This window comes from Culex quinquefasciatus, chromosome 3 (assembly GCF_015732765.1).
Source record: "Culex quinquefasciatus strain JHB chromosome 3, VPISU_Cqui_1.0_pri_paternal, whole genome shotgun sequence".
Taxonomy (NCBI): domain Eukaryota; kingdom Metazoa; phylum Arthropoda; class Insecta; order Diptera; family Culicidae; genus Culex; species Culex quinquefasciatus.
The window spans coordinates 134,232,527-134,250,118 of NC_051863.1; the positions used below are offsets into that span (position 1 = coordinate 134,232,527).

Genomic DNA, 17,592 nt, shown 5'->3' on the forward strand with positions numbered 1-17,592 from the left:
TGCTTGCTCTTGGTTGGGGACGTTGGAGGTTGGGGCAGTGTGGGGCAGATGCAACAGAGTATGGTGACGACCACCACACGTACGACACGAGCTGCTTCGGCACTCCCTCAGGTAGTGCTTGTTGCTGAAGCAGTTTAGACAAAGGCCCAACTCCTTGATCTTGGCAGAACGATCCGACGCAGACAGGGCTAAGAACTGACCACATTTGTTCAAATAGTGTGCACCCTTGCACACGAAGCACTTCACGTTGCTGTTGCTGGACCTCGACCGTGAAGGAGCTGTTTGAATCGGAAAGGCCTTGGACTGGCGAGGGGCAGATCTTTCTTGGGGGGTGGTCTTACCACGTGGAGCAGACTTGCCCTTAGCCTCGTTCTCTATGCTCTCAAGACAAACAATGTCCAACGCGGAACGCCCAGGAACAATTGTTCTCCCACACGCGTCCGTGTCCACCGTTTTTCGTGGTCACTTCACTGTCACTGGTCACCGTCCTTCACGTCCTTCGGACCCGGTCTTCGGATCCGGTTCGAAGGACCACTTTTATGTTCACCTTCGATGCTCGTTCGAGAGCGGACAGGAACCGGCCACGGAAAACGGGGACCGGCAAAAAAGAATGGATCGCAACGGATCGAATAAAACAGAACGCGCGGACTAGAAGTCAAGGCATATGACCGAGTCGTCGGGTGGTCAGAGCCGAAAGAGGCAGATTTATTGGTCCAATATTAATAGTTAGCCTAGAGAGGAGATCACGATCTCGCTCTTTTATCAATTCTCTCGCTGATAAGGTCACACAAATATTGTTACACTACACAGATCGATCAAGAGAGAAAGTACATAAAACACTGAACACAAATTTATCTAGACTACATTTACTTTAGGTTGTTCCACAATAAACAGTTTTATATCATTAATTATTTTTTTTTTTATTGCATTTTATACTGAATTTGAAGCACGAATCACAAGTTTTCACATTTGACATGAAATTTGTTCAACTGAAATTGCCTATAAATTTGGAGATTTTTAAATTGTGTTTCAAAAACACATATTATTTATTATTTATAAACTTATTTAACCTTCTCCTAGTGGAAAATTGTCGAATGAATCCGAAAATGCATTCCGTTTACCGATTCAAATCATATTCATTGAGAAAATCATGACACTTTGAGAAGCTTAAAATAATCACTTTCATCAACATTTCTTAACTATAGTTCTTCTTGAGGTACTTTGAAAACTTCTCTACCACGGTCAGTATGATTCTGAACCATTCCGTACGTATTTTAATTGTACTCTTCATTTAGCGGAAAAATCGCAAACCTACACCCAACCGGCGGTCACATGATTGTGATACATGGCGGCATGAAAGTATATCAGAATCTGCATGAAAACTGTCCTCATGCATTTTTTGCGATAAAGGGGTATGACATTTTTGCCCGTTACCGACAATTATCGACATTAAAGACGGCAGATTGATTGTATTGCAGAAAAAAATCTTAACAGAACGAGGATTGAACCATCAACTTCTAGGTTGCTGATCCGACACGCTACCACCACGCCATTGTCTTACTTTTTTGGCCATGGATTTCCAGTTCAAATTTAAGCCCGATCCGAGTGTTTTTGCTTTTAGCCAACTAAATTTAACGAGTTTTCTAGAGCTAATATACTTCTAGGATTCCTATGCAATACCTATAACTATACCGAAGACAAAAAAACGATCCGAAAATTCGTACTCATTTTTGAACAACAAAATAGCCTTTTTATATGAACTTGTAGCAAGACACTGATTCAATTTAGAACTTTTTATTTAAATAGCACAAAAATAGACAACTTAAAAAAATACCAAATTAAATTTCAGAAGATTGTTTTTCAATAGCTAACTTAAAAAACAGCAATTCTACTCCGCATACCATAACAAAAAATACGAAAAACTCTGCATAACAAATTTCCCCCCCAAAAACCTACCCGGTCTCTGCTGCTGCTGCTGCTGCTGCAGTTGCTGCTTGAAAATATTGTTCCGTCCATTCGGGTGGGCGCAGCCCCGTTGCATGCTGAGCTGCCGACGAATTTCAAAACTGGACGGTTTTCTACGTGAGAGATGAAAAAAAGTGCAAGTGCATTCACAGCTTAATTTTGTGCGAGGGAAACACTGCATTCCGAAATTGCGCTCCGGCTGGCTGAGTTTTTGGAATCTCAAAATTGGAAAATGTATTTTTACACATACCGTCGAATCAGCGTCATGCTACGCCTCAGGCCGGCCACGCGCCAAACCGTAAAGCTCGTGATGGAGTTCAGCACCAGGATTATCGTGAATGGCACCACGAACACTATCACCGTGTCGATGTAGTTGAAAATTATCATCTCGGGCTGGAAAAAATGGAATGGAAGAGAAAACCAAAATTTATTTTTCAGTGTTGGCGCAGGAGAACATAAACAATCAGTAAATCTAAACCCCGAAGCAACAAATTTCAACTTTGTTCTTTGATTTTTTATTCATGGCTGCTGGAAAGTTCATGACCAGTAACGGCTCCACAAATGAAATGTTTCCGTTCCATCGAGTAGATACCGAGAATCCACAAATGGCCTCCGGCAGGCCCACAATTGGGGTGAGCTTTCACATCAAGCCAATCAATCAATTAATCAAATCGATGTCAGCTGCAAATGCTCCCTCCGCCTCGGGAAGGATTGAACTTGTTTGGGGTTCAACGTTCAATGTAATCCGTCGGATTTGAAAAGGGGTAGCAGTATACCGCTAATTTGCTTCATTTACAAGCTTTTGAATCCAAAGTAGCATCATAACGGTTAAATGGATTAACGTAGGTACCATTGAGCTTTCTAATCCTGTAAGTGTTATGATCCTAATTAATGATAGGGCAGTTTAAATGTTGACATAAGAATCTCACTTCCATTTTCTTCACCTTTGAGTTAGTGGTTTAGTTTAATTTTAGATCTTTAGAATATAATAAACTACGAACAGTTCCTGAGCACATCGAAATCAAATGCAGTCGACCTTCTTCACAGCAAAAAAGTAATGTAAAAATGGAAGGTTGAAAATAGAATGTTGAAAAAAAAGAATGATGAATTTTACCTCTAAAATTGTTGAATAACGGATTTTTTTTGTCAAGCAGATTTTACACCAAAAAAAATGTGTAATATTACATAATTTTTGATGAATATTCAACATTACTTTTGCTACTCGTATACTTGAGTAATATTCATCAAATTTTAAGTACAATATTTACGGTGTGTTCCCTAGAAGAAACTTTAGATAAAAAAATTCGGCTAGTCTGATATTTGGCACCATTCATCGGGGGTCTAGAGCAACTTTTTTTTGAAGATTTTTTTCGATTTTATAGGATTTTCTTCAGAAAAGTCGATAGAAATCAATGGGTTCATGATCGTATCCATCAAATTTCTTATGAATGTGCCTCAAGCGACTCTAAACTACATTTGACCTCTAATCAAAAGTTTCCAACCCAAATTTACCAGATTTCTAGCTTTCTTTGAAAAAATCCCAACATCCAAGCTGGAAATCTCAAAACGACCAAATAAAAATCTTTTCTTTTTGCAATTTGTCATGAAAATACAGCAACAGATTGTCGGATACAAATTCGAGCTTAAACCATTGCTAAACTTAGAGTATTTCATTACAAAGCAATGTATTACCCAAAAGGTTCCCAACATTATTTTTTCAATTCTCTGCCAAACAACACTGAAATATTTTATAACATTTTCGAATCAATTACATTGTAGAGAACAGTTTTCTGAACAATGTCCATACAAAATTATCAATGTTGGTTCAATATAAGCAGAGATATACCCAATTTCGTAAAATAAAAAGTGACTTTCTCCAAAATTTCTGGATTTAATTCCCATTCAAACGATGAACACTGCCTACTATGATATTTTAAAGGATGAAAACATTTAGCTGAAACTTATATGAAATTTTGATGAAATTTATTGAAATTATTTTATTAGAATCTTAAAAGACTCAGTAGGCGGTGTTTATCGTTTGAATGGGAATTAAATCCAGAAATTTTGGAGAAAGTCACTTTTTATTTTACGAAATTTGGTATATCTCTGCTTATATTGAACCAAAATTGATACTTATTATGGAAATTGTTCAGAAAACTGCTCTCCACAACGTGATTGATTCGAAAATGTTTTAAAATATTTTAATGTTGTATGGCAGAGAATTGAAAAAATAATGTTGGAAACCTTTTGAGTAATAAATTGCTTTTAAATGAAATACTCTAAGTTTAGCAATGTTTTAAGCTCGAATTTGTAACCGGGCAATCTGTTGCTGTATTTTTTGACAAATTGTACAAAGAAAATATTTTTATTCGGTCGTTTTGAGGTTTCAAGCTTGGATGTTGGGGTTATTTCAAAGAAAGCTAGAAATCTGGTAAATTTGGGTTGGTTGAGGCACATTCATAAGAAATTTGATGGATATGAACATGAACCCATCGATTTCGTTCGACTTTTCTGAAGAAAAATCCTATAAAAACGAAAAAAAATCTTCAAAAAGAAAAAGTTGCTATCGACCCCCCGACGAAATATTTCGCCGGACCCCGCAAAATGTCGGGAAAAAGCCCTTCTTTCATGGTGCCAAATATCAGACTTGCCGAATTTTTTTATCTTAATGTTCTCGGAAAAAAACACCGTGTTATAAGATAGAAATTTGGTGTTAAAGGAACTTTTATGTAAAATTGGACGCCCGATTTGATGGCGTGCTCAGAATTCCGAAAAAACGCATTTTTCATCGAAAAAAAAAACACTAAAAAAGTTTTAAAAACTCTGCCATTTTTCGTTACTCGACTGTAAAAAAATTTGGAACATGTAATTTTAAGGGAAATTTAATGTACTTTTCGTATCTACAATAACCCAGATGGGCAATTTTTTTTATTCAGAACAAAATTTTTCATTTTAAAATTTCGTATTTTTTCTAACTTTGCAAGATTATTTTATTGAGTGTATCATTGTTCTACAAAGTTGTAGAGCAGGTAATTACAAAAATATAAACATAAGGGGTTTGGTTATAAACATCACGAGTTAGCGCGATTTTACGAAAAAAAAGTTTTGAAAAAGTTACTTTTTGCGTTTCTCTTTGTTTCGTCGTCCGTGTCTGTCGCGGGTGACGATGAATGGCCATGATCGATGACGACCAACTTTTTCAAAACTTTTTTTCGTAAAATCGCGATAACTCGTGATGTATATAAGCAAACCCCTTATGTTTATATCAAAATTTTTGTAATTGTCTTCTCTACACTTTTGTAGAACATTGTTACACTCTTAAAAATAACCCTGCAAAGTTTGAAAAAACCCAACATTTTAAAATTTAAAATTTTGTTCTAAACGAAAAAATAACCCTTCTGGGTCAATGTAGATTCGAAAAGTACATTAAATTTTCATTAAAATGTCATGTTACAAAAAATTTTACAGTCTAGTAACGGAAAATGGGAGGATTTTTAAAACTTTTTTAGTGTTTTTTTTTTAAATGAAAATACGTTTTTTCGGAATTTACGTTTTTTTACGCCATCAAATCGGGCGTCCAATTTTACATAAAAGTTCTTTTACACCAAATTTCTATCGCATTACCGTTTCAAGCTGCAAATTATTGAAAAACACTTCTTTTTCGAATGTTCAAAAATGATAGGGTTCGTATCGTCCCTCCGTCACAAGATATTTAAAAATGGACATGGGATTCGTGATGAGGGACCAAAATTACCTATTAAGACAAGATTTCTGACAAAAATCAAATTGTCAATCGAAAAGTACTTTACAGAAACTTCGATATCGTGCACCGGTTTTAAGTTTTACCAACTGAAAATTTATTTTTTGTCAAATCCGTAACATTTTACCTGTGGAAGTCATGACCAAGCTTGACCATCTCTGAAAATGTGTTTTTCGAGAAGATCAGAAAATTTCCCTTAAATTTTCTTTACAGACATTGAAGATTAGAAAAGAGATAGATTCTCATTAAAGCTTTAGCTGAATGGTTTTTTCAACGTTATTCTAGCTCTTATGTAAGCAACACGTGTATTCGATAATAAAATAAAAAACATAAATTAAAATGAATAAATACCATTTTGAAAATTATAAACGCTGGATTGCATTTAAATATGAATGTTTCTTTGTTATCATGTTTTCCGACATTTTTAAAAACTTTATCGTGTCAAAGTGCTCAATGATTTGAGAATTAAACATTTGAAAAATAAAAAAAAATAGAGCATGGAAAAGTTGAATAATTATTTAAATGAAAATTTCGGGGTTCACTTAACAGTGACGATAATTCAATCACTCAATCCATCTCCCATGCAACATAAATCAGTAATCTCCAGCTGATCTGATTTACATACTATTAATATAATATTTAAATGAACAAGCTTGGCGCGGCTATTGCGCTAACCTGGCGTAAAATTAACACTTCCCCGAAATCACTTCAAAACATTTTCAGAATTTAATTACCACCATCAAAACAATGCCTCTATAATTACAACGTTTCAAGTGTTCACCATTCCAGGCTCTTTTCTTTAAAGCCTCAACCGGCACCGTACAATATGAACCGTAAAGTATGGCCGTAATTCGCCGCACAAAGAATATTTATGTGCTGAATTTAAACCACATTCTACAGCCGAAAAATGCCTCTCCTCCATCAAGCCATAAAAATTCTTTTCACTCATCGGTGAAAATGCGTGCGGCCAGTGCCATGTATTACGCGTGGCATAAATGTGCGTTCAAGGTATTCGACCTTCTGTGAAATGGGCAAAACTTGAAACTGATAGCCGCACGTGGCTTGAGACAAAAGGAACAGATTTTTTTATCTCAATAAAGTACAAAAACATGTTGTGTGTCTCGAAGAACTTTTGTTTTTTTTAGGATGCGAGAAAACACATTGGTATAAAAGCAATCTTCTCTTGTTTCAATGACTGCTTAATTCTCAGAGGACTGTTAAAGAAAAAAAAGGCAACTCTATTGACTCTCCACAATCAATTTGAATTTTGAATGATTTTAGGTGCCATCAAAATCTGTCTTTCGCAAATGATTTTGGATCAGCTTTGAGCGTCGACTTAAAGGAATCGCAGACGCATGAAAATACTCTCATCACGAATTTTATACAGACATTTTTTGCGAACAATAATACTTACGACGTCGACCTTTATGAAAAAAGCAAACACTGCCAACAATGTTTCAAAAACGTTTACTCAGGATTAAAAGGTACCCAAAAAAGTTACCTTGCCAAAGAAAAACTTAAGCTTATGAGTGTCGGGAACCGGCACAACATTCAGCACTTCAAATTTGTCACATTTGAAGTGCCAACCTCCGGAAAAGTTTACCCCCCAGCATGTGCCCATCTTTTATTCAGCCAACTTTACGACCTTTCCATAATTCAATATTTGCCCCGGTAAACACTGTATGAAATTTGTGTACACAAGATAAAACGTGCGATGATTTCCGCACGATAGTCACGTTCCGGGAGCATTGTCATCGCAAAACAAATTCATCCGGGAGCAAACTTTTCCCCAAATCCTCCGAAATGAAGCAGCTAATAAGAATGCAACGAATAACTTCTAATAGCGTTTTCCGAAAAAAAAAAAAAAACATTATTTCTTTTCCGCAAATGGACGGAAGAAAAACAGCTTATAAAAATGGGTGCTGTGATGCTAATCAGTTTTCATCAATTTCCACTTCATTTACGCTGTTCCGCACACTGACATAATTGTGACAACAGACGGGGCAGGGGAATTTATCATTTTTCGAAGTTCCTCACTCAACACTTTTTTTCACGCGCTAGCGGAAGTTAAACGGAGCGTCACGAAAGAAAAACAAATCGGCATTAAACCTTTTTAAAACAGTTCCGGAAATAGTATGGTTGAAAAACTAAGTTGAAAAAATTTAAAGATCATTAAAAATAGTGCAAAAATAAACAATAAACAATAATGGGTAAAATATTTTGGAATATGTCATTTTATTGGAAATTAAAGAGCGAGCCCACGAACAGGGCATACCTTTTTTATGGGACGTCGTTTGGACCTCACCAATTTGCCTGAAATTTTCAGGGGTTGTTTGAACATATAAAAAAAAAACTAGCATCTGGACACAATATGAGAACTCTAGGTCAACAGGAAGTGGGGCAAATCGGACCACAAGGCTTGAAGGTTCAAAAATGTCAAAAATCTTAAAAAGGCTATAACTTGGGTAAAATTCAATTCAATTTCAAAATTCATAATCTGAAAGAGCTCAAAAAAATGCAACAAAATGAAGGGTGAGGCATCCCAATTGATTAAATCTAAAGGGAGTTATTGGCATTTTTGTGAAAAAATAGCACAATTTTTTAACTCAAATAAAAAAGTGGTTCATCCAGATATCAACTCGATTCGACCTGCAGCTTGTACGGGACATCCGGGACTGCCATCTGAGACTGAGAACGCATTGGGTAAGGCAGTTTAACGCATAAAATAGACACTTTTACTCTTAGTGAATTTTTTGGTTGTAAATTTTTGCTAGGGGAACCGCTTAGATCCCATATTCTGGTGATAATTTTAGCATTTTCGTATTTCTGAGATAATTTCACAATAGAAACATGCATAAAAAATGTTTATTTTCATCCGTTTTAACCCTTTACAAAATGAAAATTAAAAAATATCTTCGAATCACATTAATTGAAAACCAAGTTCGTTTCCAAGGATACTAGATGTCACTAGAAAAAAAGATAGCTTCTTAATTTTTTTTAACTTCAGCTTTTTAAAGGGTTGAAATGGATAAAAAAAATATTTTTATGCATATTTCTATTGTGAAATTATCTCAGGAATAAAAATATGAGAAAATTATCACCGGAAAATTTGATCTTAGGGGTCTCCCGAGCAAAAATTTACAACCAAAAAAATCATCAAAAGAAAAATTGTCTACCCGGATAAACGAAAACTATATGAATTCTAGTGAGGACCTTAAAACAACCTTATGAGTTATGGTCACCATTTGTAATAATGTTATTTGGCGGACCTTGATAACTATTTGTCAAATGGTCACCATAAGTAATAGAGTTATTTTAATGTTTGTAATGGTAAACAATTTTCTTGAAGACTTTAAAAAACTATTTGATTTTACTCAAATGGTTACCCTAAATCATAAGGTGATTTTTAAGTTCAAATGGTTCATATTGATTCACGATTACCATATAGAAACATTTAATACCCATTTGAAAAATAGTTAAAATTTGACTAAGTTTTGTTTACAAATGAAAGAAACAAACTTTTTTGTCTGTAGCTTCATAAGGGGTTGGGTTTGTGCTGGAGTCGGATTTGGGCAACTTCCGGAATAAGATTTTGTCTGACTAAGTTGCCGAAAAAGTGTACGATCTACTCAACGATGGTGGGGCTGATAAAAGCGAAGAATTACAACTTTGGCGGAGATTTTGTGAACCATATGGTAAAGGCATTCACTATACGGTGAAGTGTTCGTCGTGCAGCTGCACCAGTAATACCAAGTTATGTGGACATCATTTGGCTTACTTGGTCCTGGATTTTACCCACATTTGAGCTGCCAAAGAAAGCCAATTCGAAGTTTACCAATTTTAATTGACAAAGTTAAACCAACAAAAAGAGAAAACAAACTGAGGAGCTCAAGAACAAAAAGGCTCGAAAATGTCGGTTCTTTTTTATGCGCTACAATTCCTTTGAGTTTCGTTGACGATTCAATTTTAAGCATATCATGTTTGTGATAATTGTTACTTTATTTCAATTGTATGAGCGAATCATTTTTCAACAGTTGATAATTTTGGATTTACGGCATATTTGCGAGAGCAGGTAACGAGCGTAGCGAGAGAAGAGAAACGCGAAAGAGCGCGCCAGGCAGAGTATTATTACTCTGCTTTGCGCGCTCTCTCGTTTCTCCTCTCGCTATGCTCGTTACCTGCACTCGTTGCAGGCTGGCGCAGGCAAAAACAGTCTGAAGTGAAACGTTTGTGCGGCTGGTTGTTGTCTACGTTTTGTGCGCAGGTATAATTTTCAAACAAATCATTTGATTTACCAGATACTTTGTTTACATTTTTCTTGTTGATCATTTCAGCGCCGTGGAGAACTTGAAACAACGGAACAGCTGGTGCTGGAGGATTCGATCGGCAATCAACAGAGATCTTGGCGGTAGCCGACCGACAAAACAAAATCGAAGCGAACGCACGAATGGCATTAATCAAGGAAATCATTTGAATCATCAGATAAGTACACATATTTGAATGTTACATTATACTCGATACTTTGTGAATTTTTTTTCTTATTTTTTCAGGTTTGGACGACTTTGGCAGTGTGATCAACTGGACAGAATCGGCAATCAAGCCGAATAAGTCCTAATATTATTGTTGTGAACCATCCGTCAAAAAGTGAACCATTCAGTAAAAAATATTTCAATTGTAGGTAAAAAATGTAAGAAAAACTTATAAAAACTATTTCAAAATTATTTCTCAAAAAGTAGTAAATTTGTATGATAAACTTTAATTTACCATTTGAAAACTATTTCGGAAATAGTGAAACTGGAAAAAAATGTAGGATTAACCTTAAATAACCATATGAAAACTATTTCCAAAATAGTAGCGCTAAGTAAAAATAGCAAGAAAAACCCTAATAAACCATTTACAAACCCTTTCTTAAAAAGTAGACGCAAGGTTAAAAATTATATGAAAAACCTTAAAATACTATTTCAAAACCATTTCTCAAACATTAATAACCGAGAGAAAAAGGTCGCTTTTTCGCGAAAATTTACTTTATTTTTACCATTACACAAATGGTAATTTGACGAAACGTTGTTCGGGGATTTTTAAGGTTACCGTTGCTAACCACCCTCAATTCAGATGGTCGAACTTTATGAAAAATGGTAGGGTACCATTTCCGATATGGTATTTTTAAAGTTTTCCTACCATTTTTCAAATAGTGGTTACGATCTCTGAAATGGTGAGAAAACCATTTAACACAAAGTTTTTTTAAGGTTCTCGTTTATGCGGGTACCTATTTAATATGTTAAACTGTCTTACCCAAAGCGTTCTCAGTCTCAGATGGTAGTCCCAGATGTCCCCTACAAGCTGCAGGTCGAATCGAGTTTATATCTGGATGGAACACTATTTTAGTTGAGTGCCAAATAGCTCCCTTTAGATTTAACCAATTGGGATGTCTCACCCTGCCTTTTGTTGCATTTTTTAAGCCCTTTCAGATGCATTTTGAATTTTGAAATTTAATTGAATTTTGCCTAAGTTACAGCTTTTTTAAGATTTTTGACGATTTTGAACCTTCAAACTTTGTTTCCCGATTTGCCCCACTTTCCGTTGACCTAGAGTGCTCATATTTTGGCCAGATGCTAGTTTCATATGTACAAAGAACCCCTGAAAATTTCAGGCAGATTGTCACCACCGACGCGAGATGGATATACTTTGCTCTTGGACTCGCTCAATCTACTTTTCGAATCTGCATTAACACAGAAGCACATACGTGGAACTCCGTACAAATTCTCTCTCAAAAAGTGGGTCGGGAAAGATGTGGCTAGTGGTATAGTAAGGATTTTGTCCACGAAATTGACATGGCATCCTTTGACCAAAGAAATTTCACTATACCAGATAGACAGAAACCATACGTAAACAATCAAGCTCTGCTTAGGGATACAAAAAAATGTATTATTTAATCGCATCTGAGAGGTATTTTCAACTAAAGCATTTCAGCATGTAATATTACTGAAATCTTACTGTAGAAGCTTTTTTTAAGTCACATAGGAAAAGTTGCTGACCCCGTCATGCTGCTTGAAGAAACACGACTGTCCAGTCCATGTCCAATGACCAATCACCAAAAACATTAGCAGCAACTGCACAAACTTTGTTAGATTTATACTTGCGTGAAACCAATATGGAAAACTTATAAGTAGATTTAATAAACTTAAATGATTTAAACGGCATTATATCGAAAGAATTTTAAAGATTATTACATATCCAACCATTTTTTGTTTGTTTTGACAATCGTTTTGATTGACTGTCCTAGTTTCAGCCATGGATAACTTTGATTGTGTTTTGACAGGTTTATACCAGAGTTTCACCGGGCAGCAATATACGAGGGGTGTAGATTTTGAAATCTTAATGTTTTAGACAGTTTTGAAACCCCTCGATCCCATCTGGCAGAAAATCTAGTCTAATTGTTGCAGCTCTCCACCGCTAGAGGCAGGACCGTACGATTCTCTCTTTTTGAAATTAAGTTCCACCTATGTGACAGAAGGGTCATTTTAGCATGCAGAACAATTTTTTTTTTTTAAATTTCGTTTTTTTTTTCTAACTTTCCAGGGTTATTTTTAGAGTGTAACAATGTTCTACACAGTTGTAGAGCAGACAATTTCAAAATATATATATATATATATATATATATATATATATATATATATATATATATATATATATATATATATATATATATATATATATATATATATATATATATATATATATATATATATATATATATATATATATTTCATAAACCGAAAAAAGTTCTCGATCAGGCTCAAATTTTTATGGGGTTCCTTGGCCAAAATAATTAGACCCGTATTTTTTGTTTGGCCATTAGGGTGACCTACATCGTGCTAGGGTGGTTCGAAAAATGGCTATTTTCGTCATTTTTCGCAAAAACCACTTTTTTCAAAAAATCATATCTCCGCGCCATTTTATCCGATTTTAGCTGTCTTAGACGCAAAAGAAAGATGATGAGTTTGGCTGTTTGGTAAAAATAGTAAGAAGTTTCAAAAGTCTAGCTTAACATTTGAAAAAGTCGCATGAAAACTAAAAATGGCGTTTTGACCGTGTCTGGACCAAAGAGCCTATGTCTGAAAATATTTTTATCGGATTCCTCGGAAAATTTCACATAACATATCAAAAATTGGCGATGTCGAGCCGTACGTTTCGGAGATATGATTTTTGAAAATAAAACGACGCGCCACGCGCAAAAACGGAAAATGACGAAATCGGCAAAAATCAACTTTTTCCACTAAAACTGCGATAACTTTAAAATTTCAGCGATGACCTATAGATGTTTGGGTATCAAAATTTTCGTAATTGAAAGACGCAACTTTTGATACCATAACATCTATAGGTCATCGCTGAAATTTTAAAGTTATCGCAGTTTTAGTGGAAAAAGTTGATTTTTTGCCGATTTCGTCATTTTTCCGTTTTTGCGCGTGGCGCGTCGAAAAACTCAGTTTTTATTTTCAAAAAACCATATCTCCGAAACGTACGGCTCGACATCGCCAATTTTTTGATATGTTATGTGAAATTTTCCGAGGAATCCGATAAAAATATTTTCAGACATAGGCTCTTTGGTCCAGACACGGTCAAAACGCCATTTTAAGTTTTCATGCGACTTTTTCAAATGTTAAGCTAGACTTTTGAAACTTTTGACTATTTTTCCCAAATAGCCAAACTCATCATCTTTCTTTTGCGTCTAAGACAGCTAAAATCGGATGAAATGGCGCGGAGATATGATTTTTTGAAAAAAGTGGTTTTTGCGAAAAATGACGAAAATAGCCATTTTTCGAACCACCCTAGCACGATGTAGGTCACCCTAATGGCCAAACAAAAAAATACGGGTCTAATTATTTTGGCCAAGGAACCCCCATAAAAAATTTGAGCCCGATCGGAGAACTTTTTTTTCGGTTTAGGCTCTTTTGAAATGGAATTGCTGTATATATATACATAAACATAAGGGATTTGCCTATAAACATCACGAGTTATCGCGATTTTACGAAAAAAAGTCATTTTTTTTCGATTGCAGAGAAAACACAATTTTTGAAAGTTTTTATTTTTGGCAAAACTACTTTGGAGCTACAGTCCAGCAAGAAAAACTATTTTTGGCAGAGTTGGGAATTTTGTGGTAAAATAATCTAAAAAAATAATTCTTTTGTTGTGAATTTAAATTTCCAAGATTCTCAGTAAAAATATTTTTCAATTCTCTGGAAATTTAAAACTATTCTTAAAATTCCCTAAATTCAGGCAAAAGTTTAAATTTTCTTGACATTTTGGCATCACTGTATTAAAAATTCATGTATTTTCTTTGAATTCATTGAAGGACGATTCCACATTAAATTTGGCTCCAAACTGACTGAATATTTTAATGGGTTTCCAAGCCAAAATAATCGTGGTGAATCTTTGTTTAAAGGATTCTGAGATATGATTTTTTTTGTAAAAATAATATTAAACCAAACTTAAAGTACCATGCTTCTCCATAGAAACGATTTTCCTGTACATTGTGCAGGTGACGCATGGTGCTTTGTATTCGATTTATGTACCAAAAACTGGACTTTTTTTCACTAAACCATATCTCAGAAGACCATACAAAGAAGCTCACAATCCAGAGGTCGCCGGTTCGAATCCCGCGGCGGGCGCTCTAAAATTCTTTGTGTAAATATGGGTATTCGGCGCCGTCGCTCCGTGCCATACTTTCATACACTTAGGAGCCCAGGGCGGCGAAGTCCTTGTAGATAAAAAGGAAGACACTAGTGGTTGGTACTAGCAATTGTGGCCGACAGCTATAAAGTCAACTTCGTTTTTCATATCTCAGAATCCTGATAAGAATATTCACCATTTTGCAACACCCTGAATATACATTCACCTGTGAGCTGTTTGCCCGAGACCTTCTAATAAGCAAACAAATTTTTTATTTGATCTGTTAGTGTATTTACCAATGAATTCCAAATGTTTGAGTTTTATATATTTAAAGCCCAACATACCAACTTTGATTTACAAAGAAGCAAGCTGGCATTAGTCTAACCGTTCCGTTGATATGTTATTAATGTAAATTTTGTGAAAAACGTTAAAAAACATAAAAAAATATAAAAAAATAAAATTAAAAAAACTTTTGGATCAGCCAGTTGGTAAAGGTTATCGGTTGAATGTAAAACAAAGCAGATAGCTAAATCTAAATACATTACACCGTCACTGTTCACTGTCTGCATTTGCTGAACAACACTAGTGGCACATGGCCAAGAGATAAGCTCCGAGTACTTTGTTTCCCTTACCCACACCCACAAAACTCAGCTAGCTCAAATCCTTCGCCAAGCACACAGACGCAACAAATCCCTCTTACTAATCACCCAATTAGATACATATGCTAGCTCTCTCCCTCACTGTTTCTCAGAACCTCCGGTTCTAGTCGTACAAAAGGTATGATTTACGACATCAAGTGAAAAGGATGTTTTCAGCACCCGACCATGGACGAGTCTCATTACTTTTGTGCACCACATTTTGTCCCTCTGTCTCATTATGCTAATCTCTGAGTTTTTTTTTTTTTTTTTCACTGAATGTAGAGTAAGCTGGACTTGGCCTGATTCTTCATCCAGAACAAAAATCAACAACGAAGAGAATAAGTGGCGGATTTGGATTACAATTTGTTTTTCACCCTACCTTTTTCCGAGACGGAAACTTGAGAATTTCTTGGAAAGAGTTTGTTTTTATTTGAACTGAAACGTCATTAACTCTGAATGATCTTTTAGCTGAAATAATAGAAGGTCATTTAATTAGATCAAAAGTTGAATGTTTCATGTTTTTTCAACGTAGAGTGCCAAAAAAACTTTACATCTGCATTCTACATTCAAATCAATTATAAATAAAAAAAATATCAATCAGAATTGTGCACCACGCTCCAATCGATGGTACATTTTCCTCCCTCAAGTTCTGATTCATCGGCGATTCCATTTGAACGGGGCCGATCCGTTTCGCTGTAACCCATTAGCAGCGGTAAAATTGGATCCTGCTTTCATTTCAAAATAGAAGGAATTTCCCCGTACTAGCAACTTTCCATCTCGCTTTTGTCCTTTTAATAACCTTTTGATGGCATGCCAGAGCGAACCACTGACGATCATGTACTTTTCACTTTAATGTCTGTGACAAAATGGTAAAGTAATGATTTATAAAATTTAAAAAAAACATCGCACACGGAAAATTAATAAAAAAAATTAATTCAGATTTTTTAACTATTCAGCCATTCCACGTCAAACAGGAAGTCTCCAAATCAAAAGTGCTCCAATTTGGCTCAAATTTGGAGTGGGAGTTCTTTGGCCCAAATAATTAGACCCGTATTTTTTTGTTTGGCGATTAGGGTGATCCATAAAATTGCGTTTTTCGTCGATTTTCGCAAAAACCACATTTTTCAAAAAATCATATCTCCGGAACGGCTGAACCAATTTTGGAACGCCACAATTCAAAAGAAAGGTTATTAGTTGGGCTTTTTAGGAAAAATATGTTGAGGTTCAAAAAAACTAGCTGAATATTTGAAAAGGTCCTATGAAAATTTCATTTGCCGATTTCAAGGTCTCGTGACCAAAGAGTTTCGGAGATATGATTTTTTAAATATAAAAACTGGGTTTTTCGACGCGCCGCGCGCAAAAACGGAAAAATGACGCAAACGGGTAAAAATTGACTTTTTTCACTAAAACTGCGATAACTTGAAAATTTCAGCGATGACCTACACATGTTTGTGTACCAAAATTTTCGTAATTGAAAGACGCAACTTTTGGTACCCAAACATGTGTAGGTCATCGCTGAAATTTTCAAGTTATCGCAGTTTTAGTGAAAAAAGTCAATTTTTACCCGTTTGCGTCATTTTTCCGTTTTTGCGCGCGGCGCGTCGAAAAACCCAGTTTTTATATTTAAAAAATCATATCTCCGAAACGTGTTAATGGATATCCGCAATTTTTTGATATGTTATGTAAAATATTACAAGGAATCAGGGAAAAATATTTTTAGACAGGGGCTCTTTGGTCCCGAGACCTTGAAATCGGCAAATGAAATTTTCATAGGACCTTTTCAAATATTCAGCTAGTTTTTTTGAACCTCAACATATTTTTCCTAAAAAGCCCAACTTATAACCTTTCTTTTGAATTGTGGCGTTCCAAAATTGGTTCAGCCGTTCCGGAGATATGATTTTTTGAAAAATGTGGTTTTTGCGAAAATCGACGAAAAACGCAATTTTATGGATCACCCTATTTCGGATAGGACCACCCTAATCGCCAAACAAAAAAATACGGGTCTAATTATTTGGGCCAAAGAACCCCCACTCCAAATTTGAGCCAAATCGGAGCACTTTTGATTTGGAGACTTCCTGTTTGACGTGGAATGGCTGTATTATACAAAAAACCAGTTGAGAGATCGAAGTAATCTGGGAGCGTGAACTGACGTATATTTTTCCGCTGTCATATTTTTGGAATTTGTTTTTTTTTTTTTTTTTTAACGGTCGATTTCAATTATTAAACCGGAGTTCCTGTACAATTTCAATGGTGGTAGCGGTTGAGGTAGTGTCAGTGGAATATCAAAACCCAGATTTCAGCTTCTCGTTGGCTTGATGCTCTTCATGGGGGTGACGATTACACGAATAAGAAGGCAGGATCAGCAACAGCTGGAGCACTTTCTGAAGTGGTCATCATGCTCCTGTTCCAATCTACCAATCCGGCTAGCAGTAGCAGACTAAATGCATCGTGTGGTGATAAATACCAACTTGCGACGTCTTATGCCTTTGCTGCCGGTCGAGCAGTATCAGGAATGCTGCTGGAAGAGCTGAAACCTTGATTGTTGCTGCCCGCTACTTT

The 17,592-nt window shown here is 35.6% G+C and overlaps 1 protein-coding gene across 1 annotated transcript in view; it reads right to left on the minus strand.

Moving 5' to 3' along the window:
* The window catches only part of LOC6031921 (growth hormone secretagogue receptor type 1), a 61,796-nt gene that overhangs the window by 40,483 nt on the left and 3,721 nt on the right, over positions 1-17,592 (minus strand). The window contains exons 3-4 of the mRNA XM_038258702.1: positions 2,216-2,358; positions 1,957-2,078 (exon numbers count right to left, since the gene is read on the minus strand). Coding sequence (XP_038114630.1) covers positions 1,957-2,078; positions 2,216-2,358 — 265 coding nt within the window. The remainder of the gene's footprint in view (positions 1-1,956; positions 2,079-2,215; positions 2,359-17,592) is intronic.